The following is a 7,835-nucleotide window of genomic DNA, read 5'->3' as shown; positions in this document are numbered from 1 at the left end:
GGCACGTGGGATCTTCCCGGACCGGGGCACGAACCCGCGTCCCCCGCATGGGCAGGCGGACCCTCAACCGCTGCGCCACCAGGGAAGCCCGACCCCGCCTTTTTAGAGAGCAATTTGGCAATTCTTTCCAAAAGGCTTAAAGAAAAATGAATACAGCTTTTGACTCATAAATTAACATCCAGGTTTGCTCTGCGGAAGTAACCGTGGCTAAGCACAAAGATGTGACTCATGGCATGTTTACAGCACGATGGATTCCCACCCCCCCACCGGGTTAGGTGTCAACGTTTGTGTTTCCATAGCAACCTGAGCTTCCCGGTTCCTGGCAGGTGGTTTGTGTGCTAGTCATCATCCGTTGACTCCACTGCAGCCTGCACTGGCCTGGGAGTTCCCTGAGGGCAGGGACCTTGTCTGTCTGAATTGCTGTTGTGTCCCCAGCACCTGGCACCTTGCCTGCCACACGTGCCATCCAAAAGTGTTTGATAAATGAGTAGATGGTGATGGAGAGGATTGAAGAGTTCGAAGGTGGAATTTTCATTTTGGAAAGATGGCTCTGGTGGCCATGTGGCTGGAGGAGAGGGAGGCTGGCCCTGGGCTACGGCAGGGGTTCAGGGGGGAGGTGCTGAGGTCAGAGCTAGAGAGAGGGCGTGAGGATGGAGGGGGAGAAGTGGACGAAATACCATCTGGTAGGGATGGCTGGGACTCAGGAACCGGTTGAATATGTCGGGGGCGGGGGTGGTTAGGAGCGGAGCACTACCTACTTCTTCACCACGTGTCCCCTGACCCCTGGCTGGGGTGTCACCCTCTATAGGTTTGGGCACCTCTGTGGCCCACTACAGGGAGGATTTTTTTTTACCATTTTAACCTTTTTTCTCTTTTCTTTTTTTTTAATTGACGTATTGTTGATTTACAATGTTGTGCTAGTTTCAGGTGTACAGCAAAGTGATTCAGCTATATATACACATATATATTCTTTTTCAGCTTCTTTTCCCTTATTTTGTTATTACAAAATATTGAGTAGAGTTCCCTGTGCTATACAGCAGGTCCTTCTTGGTTATCTATTTTATATATAGTAGTGTGTATATGTTAATCCCAATCTCCTAATTTGTCCCTCCCCATAGGGAGGATGGAGTCCAGCCTGGCAGGGGGAGGAGCCCGTCTCTTCCAACCCCCCACCGTTTCCGCAGGAGTGTGTGTGTGTCTCAGGTCCTGCTGTGCTGACACCACTGACCCAGCTTCACCAGCCCTGGGCCTTGGCTTGTAAGTGTCCACCTTGGTCCCTGTTTAGCATTCAGCCGGAGGTCCCTAGGCCTTGCTTGCTGGGCAGGACAGAGCCCTCGGTCACCGGGCTCTGAAGGAGAGAATCCCTCCTGCTGTAAACATCCCCTGAGTCACATCCTTGGTCCTTTTCTGAGCAGTGGAGGCTCCGAGGAACTGCTTCCGTCTCACCTTCTCCTCAGGAGACCTCAGCTCGTCATTGTCACCAGCACAGAGAAAAACAGTACCGGCCCTTCAGCACTGCCGAGCCCCCAACCCAGAGACCCCTGGGAGGGAGACGTCAGCTGGCTGGGCCATCTTCAGGGGGCCTGGGACCTGGCAGGGTCAGGAAGGAGGTGGACCAAGGGCGAGGCGGGGCCAGAGCCCCAGCTGTATGGGAGGGGCTTCAGGCCAGGGTCCAAGCCGCATGCCAGGGGATCTACAGCGCATGTGAAGGCTGGGAGGTGGGAGCGAAGCCCAGGATTTCATGAAGACCTGGAGGAGGACGTGTGCCGGGACTTAGGGCTCATCCCAGAGCCGGCAGGTGTAAGGCGAGGTGACTAACGCCAGCACCTGCTGTTGGGGGGCCACTGTTGGTGGACTGAACTGACTCAGGAGGACCCCTCTATGTGCCGGGGTTTCTTGCTGGGAGAAGCTGGGACCCAAGGAGGACATCTGGTTATTGGGCGAAGTGGTCTCAAGTGTGACCACCACCTGGAGTCTCCTCTCCCCTCACACCTCTCAGCTGAGGCATTACGAGGAGAGGCAGAAGAGCCAGGCCGTCCTGTTTTCGAATCCCAGAGCCCCCACTCTCTAGCTCTGTGACCTTGGACAAGTCCGCATACTTCTCTTAGCCTGAGCCTCTACATCTGTGAAACGGGATAGTAACCTGCCTTTCAAGGTCGTCACAGGATTAAGTGAGATGATGCATATAAAGCACTTTGCGCAGTGCCTGGCACGTAGTAGGTGCTCCATAAATGGAGTTGATTGAGGATTATTTGTCCCAGAGCTGTGGGGACAAAGGGTCTAGTCGTCCCAGGCTCCCTGCCTTTTTCTACCCTAGACCCCTCCCAGGTCAGCGTGGTCCCAGGTCAGGAATCACCTGGGCCTCTCCCCTCTGCTCTCCCAGGAGGCAAAGGCTGAGGAGAGGGAGGCTGGTATCCAAATCATCCACTCCCCGCGGATGTTGCAGCACCTGCCAACTTAAGTCCACGCAGGAGGCCTGGCTGGCTAAAAGTCAAGGGCTTGGACAGGGGAAGCGGGTAGGCAGGGCAAGGCTGCCTGTCTCAGCGCCGCAGCCTACTGGCTCCGCTGCTTCCCAAGCCGATCTGGCTCCCTCATTGCCGCTACACTCTTCGGGAAGGATGTGCCAAATTCATTTTTGCTTGGGGACTTCCTGGGTTGCCCTCTGGGGCTGGGGTGGCGAGAGGGGACAATGCATTTCTTTTTTTTTTTTTTTTAATTTGGCTGCATCGGGTCTTCACTGCTGCACGCGGGCTTTCTGCAGTTGCGACGAGCTGGGGCTACTCTTCGTTGCGGTGTGCGGGCTTCTCATTGCGGTGGCTTCTCTTGTTGCAGAGCACGGGCTCTAGGCGCGCGGGCTTCAGTAGTTGTGGCGCGTGGGCTCAGTAGTTGTGGCTCGCGGGCTATAGAGCGCAGGCTCAGTAGTTGTGGCGCACGGGCTTAGTTGCTCCGCGGCATGTGGGATCTTCCTGGACCAGGGCTCGAGCCCGTGTCCCCCGCATCGGCAGGCGGACTCTCAACCACTGCGCCACCAGGGAAGCCCACCGACAATGCATTTTAAAAGAGGGTCCCAGCGTTGAAAATGTTTCATTCTGCCTGTCTTTGCCCAGATCCGGCATTTCCTAGGTAATTACTTCCTCGGTCATTAATTTAATCTTCACCACAGCTCTGAGGTGGGGTGGGTGGCCTTACTATTCCCATTTTACAGATGAGGAAACAGAACAGGGAGAAGGGAGGATTCAAAGCTCCAAACCCAGCTAGGGGCAGAGCCGTGCTCTGTCCACCTCGAGTGTCCTCATTGGGAAGGGGCATGGGTAGGATGTGGGGAGATGTCTGGGGCCGGAGCTGGAGCATCACATCACAAAGGCTGGGGGCGCTGTGCCCACCCCCAAGGTGGTTGCCGGCTGCACGTGGAGGCTGCCCAGGAAGATGACTCCGAAGGCAGGGTCAATCACCAGTGAATTAGCCGCCATCCATCAGTATTAAGGAAGGGATTTCTTTTTAACAGGGCCAAAGAATGTGTGTTCCTGTGACTAGTGGGAATATTTGTCAAATGCCTGAGAAGCTGGTAAATAAATGCGAATGACCCAGCGTTTCTAGGAATGGATATTAATGGCTGGATTTTATAACAGAGCAAAGGTCTCTAGTGTTTGTGGAGCACTTTCTGGGGATTGGCTCCACCTGCGGGAGCCCTGCATGTCCCTTAGTCCACAGGACACTCGGAACAACTGCCCCCCCACCTTAAAAAAATTTTTTTGGCTTTTTATTCTTATTTTTATTTATTTATTTATCCCTACCCCACCCCCCACCCCCCCCCCCCGCCCTGGCTTGCGGGATCTTAGTTCCCCGAACAGGGATGGAAACCTGGGCCCTCAGCAGTGAAAGCGTGGAGTCCTAACCATTGGACGGCCAAGGAATTCCCAGTACTCTTTTGGCTCCTTTTTATTCTTACTTTTATTTATTTACTTATGCCAACCCCCCCCCCCCCCCCACCCACCCCCGCCCTGGCTTGCGGGATCTTAGTTCCCCGAACAGGGATGGAAACCTGGGCCCTCAGCAGTGAAAGCGTGGAGTCCTAACCATTGGACGGCCAAGGAATTCCCAGAACAACCCTCTATTGAACAGGCCAGTAGCTGTGACTTGCCCAAGGTCACAGGCCAGGGCTGGAAGCCCGGATTGCTGGGCTCCAGAGTGGCTGTGCCCTCTACCGACCGCGCAGCCGCTAAGAGATGGGGCGGGGAGGTGGATGGTAACTTGAGAGCTAGCTTTGTGGGAGACTCCAGTCTAAGGACCACTTGGAGTGAGAGCTTGGGTGGGGGAAGGGCCCCTGACGGAACAGCTGGAGGCCTGATGGGTGCTTCCTAGAGAGAGGCGTAAGTCCTTGATGCCAGGGGAGGGACACCAAGGACACGGCCAAATGCCGTCCCCCTCCACCTGAGGCTGCCCTCGTCGGATAATAAGCCTCCCAGTGCAGGGGGAGATTCAACCGGCGGGGTGGGGCGGCTGGGGAGGGAAGGCCCCTGAAAGGTTGGGGCTCTGTGAGGGGGAGGGCTTTCCGAAGGGGAAGGTTCAGTGAAGAGGAAGGGGTTTAGGAAAGGGGCGGGGCTTTGTGAGAGGGAGGGGCGGGGCCCTGTGACGGGAAGGGGCGGGGCTCTGGGAGGGGAAAGGGGTGTTTTCCTAGAATGAAGCACAGAAGGCTGGTTCTCTACTGTCCCAGTGATCCTGTTTCCCAGCCACGCCCCCACTCCCTCCACTTCTCGAGTCTCCCAATTCAGCAGGATTTGCAGGTTTAATTAAGGTCTGGGACTTTCTCCGCAGAAGTATACTCCACTCCCCACCCGCTACTCCACCCTGCCCCTGGGGATCTCATTTCTTTGGCCACATCCACAGCTCATCAAACCTGTTTTCACTGCCAGCTGGAAGCCTCCTTTCTGTCTGTCTTCAGCAGCCTTCCACCCATCCATCCCTCTCTGCAGGGACCCTCCCCAGCCCCACCTGGTCCCCACCTGGAGGTGAACACCAAGTCCCCTTGCCCCCTTCTTTTCCTACAAGCGGCCCTGCCTGGCAGCCTTGGCCCTGCCTTCCTGAGGGCCTTGGGTGGTGGTGACTATCTCTGTCTGAGCCTCAGTGTCTTCTGGGCTCCAAAGGGACAGTGAGCCTTGTCTTGGCTGCCTCTAGGGAGCCCAGGAGGCCTGGATGAACAGACAAAGATGTGGTTTGGAAGGACTGCTGTACACAGGCTGTCTGTCCCCATGTGGCTCCAGGCCCTAATGCACTGGGCATTTCTGAGTTCTCAGCTCACTGACAGTGCAAGCCTGATGGGCAGGCCCTGCTCCCCACTTTGACTCCCTCAACAGCCGGCCCAGCAGTTTCAAAGTACTCAGGGCAGATGCAAAAGGGAGGCTTGGGAATACCAGCTTTCCTTGGAGCTGCACAGATGGGAATGGCTTTGTTCTCTGTTTCTTTGCCTCCAGCTCCACGTGTGAGGGCTGTCCTGTCTCCACTGGATTTTCAGGGGGAGGTCCCTAAATCCTTACCGATTAATGCGCAACCCCTCCTTCTCAGCCTGACGAACTCCTACGCGTCCTTCAAGGCCCATTCAAATGTCTTCTCTCATAATCTCCCCTCTGAGCTCCCGAAGCACTTGACCCTCTCCTGTCCTGTCCTATAACCATGATCCTAATCTGTCTTATGGTGGAGTTGGTTGTTAACATGTTTGTTTCCCTTCTGAGATGGGGAAGGAACAGGGGTTGGAAGGGCAGTCTTTGAGGAAGTGACTCCGATTCGGCTCTGGGGTCCAGCGTTGCCCAGCACAGTGCCTGGCACACTTGTGTGCCCCTGTGACTGGTTCTGAACTAGATAGGGTGAAACCTAAGCTTCCGGGTGTGGCTGTTGGGTGGGATTTCTTTGCTGAAACCACAGGCAGCCCTCACACATAGTAGGGGCCCACTGTGCTTTCTTGCCTGGCTGCAGCATCTGCTTGGCAGAGACCAGGCAGCTCGATCCACCCATTTTATAGAAGGGGAAACTGAGGCCTTGATTTATCATTGGTGTTTACAGGCCTATCTCCTGCACTGGGCTGGATATTTCTGGAAGGCATGGACTGTGTCTCCTTGGCTTCTGCGAATCTGAGCCCAGGTCAGAGCTTGATACAGAGCAGGAGTTCAAGATGGCTTATTGGTAGAATAAACTAATAAATGAATGAAAGTTCGGCAGGGCTTGCAATGGTTCGAATTCTGACCTTACAGGCTCCCGGGTCCCAACGCAGGCTCCGCCCCGGCACCGCCCTTGGTTCCCTCCACGCCCCCAGTGCCCCGCCCCGGCCCCGCCCCCTCCCGACTCACCCCTGCTCCTCCATCATCTCCTGCAGCTCCATGCACTTGAGCTCCACGCGTCGCTTGCGCTCGTGGTCCAGGATCTCGCGGTGCGCGCGCTTCACTAGGCCGGGCTCCGCGGCGCGCAGCTCCTCCTCTGCCCGCGGCCAGGCCCCCGACGAAGCGCCCGGCTGCGGAAAGCCGTTCGCCGCGTCGGGCGGGGACGGCATGCTGGCCGCCCCGTTGTTCACTGTGGAGGACATGGTGGCTGCTCCCGGAGCTGCTGGCCTCGGCCCTGCGGGGTAGACACAGACACCCGGCGGGATGGTCACTTCTCGGCCACCTGCTAAGCTCCTCTCGGCGCGGGTTAATCCTGGAGATTTAAAGGACCACTCACGGCTCTAATCCGCTTCCCCTCATGCTGCAGAGCCGGGCTGGTGGCAGGTTTGCACCTTTGGGTCACACCCCAGGGCACGAGGGGGAATCGGACGGACACTGGGCCTTCCCCATCTGTAAGGTGGGTGAATTCAGGCCGGACTAGATGGCCTCTAAGGAACCTTCTCATCTCCAGGGACCTAGTACCACTCAGGACAACCCTCTCTGCCTTGTACCAATGCCTGGCCCCTGCCTGCCTGGCCCGTGCCTGCACACCTGCTGCCAGCTCCCCAGGCAACCAAGTCGGTCTCTGGGAAAATTTGTTGGTTTTATTCTTGTTTTTCCTTCAGGCTCAGTTTAACACCCCCCTCTCACTCCCCAGTGCCCATTCTCCTGGCTCTGGCCCCTGGAGTCACAGAGCACATGTGCTCCCCCCTCCCAGGCTGCTCTGGGACAGCCCTGCCGAGACGGGAAGATGGAACCTTCTCCAGGCTCAACTCCATTCCCACCTCAGATGCAGTTTTCAGTTCCCACTTGGATTTGGCTAACTTTTCCAAAGTCCATTCCAGGTAGGGGCCTGATTGAAGCCCACAGGACTGTCCCCTCCTTTGTTCTGGGAACACTGCTTCTGAGGATGTGACCAAAAGTGGCACTGACATTAACTCTCCAGGCAGCCACATCCTCCTGCCGGCTTGGGATGGGGTAGGAGTCAGCATGGCTTGGGAGGTGAGAAGCTGTGGCTTCATGCTAGACCCAAAGTAGAGCATGTGCCTGCATGCACCCTGCGCATGTACGCGCGCGCACACACACACACACACACACACACACACACACACACACACACACACACACACACACACACACACACACCCCAAGGATTTATCTTAGCAGAGGGGAGGCACCTCCTGAGCTATTTCCATTTCCTTTCTCCAAGGCTCTGCTAGTTGCTAAGCAACAGGGAGGCCTCCTTCCCAGGGAGTGGGATGGGAGGGAGGGAAGGGGTGGAGGGAGGTGAGAAGAGAAGGAACTGGGCATGTCTGGACATCCCAGATGGGGCCCTCCTTCGGTACAAGCCCCCCGCCCAAACACATACTCCCCTCACTGGCCTCAAAGTGATGGGGGGTGAGGGGTGTTCAGAGCCATGGAGTC

General features: G+C 56.5%; 1 protein-coding gene across 1 annotated transcript in view; it reads right to left on the bottom strand.

The window, feature by feature from the left end:
• The window catches only part of SRRM3 (serine/arginine repetitive matrix 3), a 33,704-nt gene extending 27,130 nt beyond the window's left edge, over positions 1-6,574 (bottom strand). Inside the window, exon 1 of the mRNA XM_028498045.1 lies at positions 6,342-6,574. Coding sequence (XP_028353846.1) covers positions 6,342-6,574 — 233 coding nt within the window. The remainder of the gene's footprint in view (positions 1-6,341) is intronic.
• Between the last annotated feature and the right edge of the window lie 1,261 nt (positions 6,575-7,835).

Source organism: Physeter macrocephalus, chromosome 14, assembly GCF_002837175.3.
Source record: "Physeter macrocephalus isolate SW-GA chromosome 14, ASM283717v5, whole genome shotgun sequence".
Classification (NCBI taxonomy): Eukaryota; Metazoa; Chordata; class Mammalia; order Artiodactyla; family Physeteridae; genus Physeter; species Physeter macrocephalus.
Note: the sequence above shows the minus strand (reverse complement) of the source record. Positions and strands in the feature narration are given on the sequence as shown.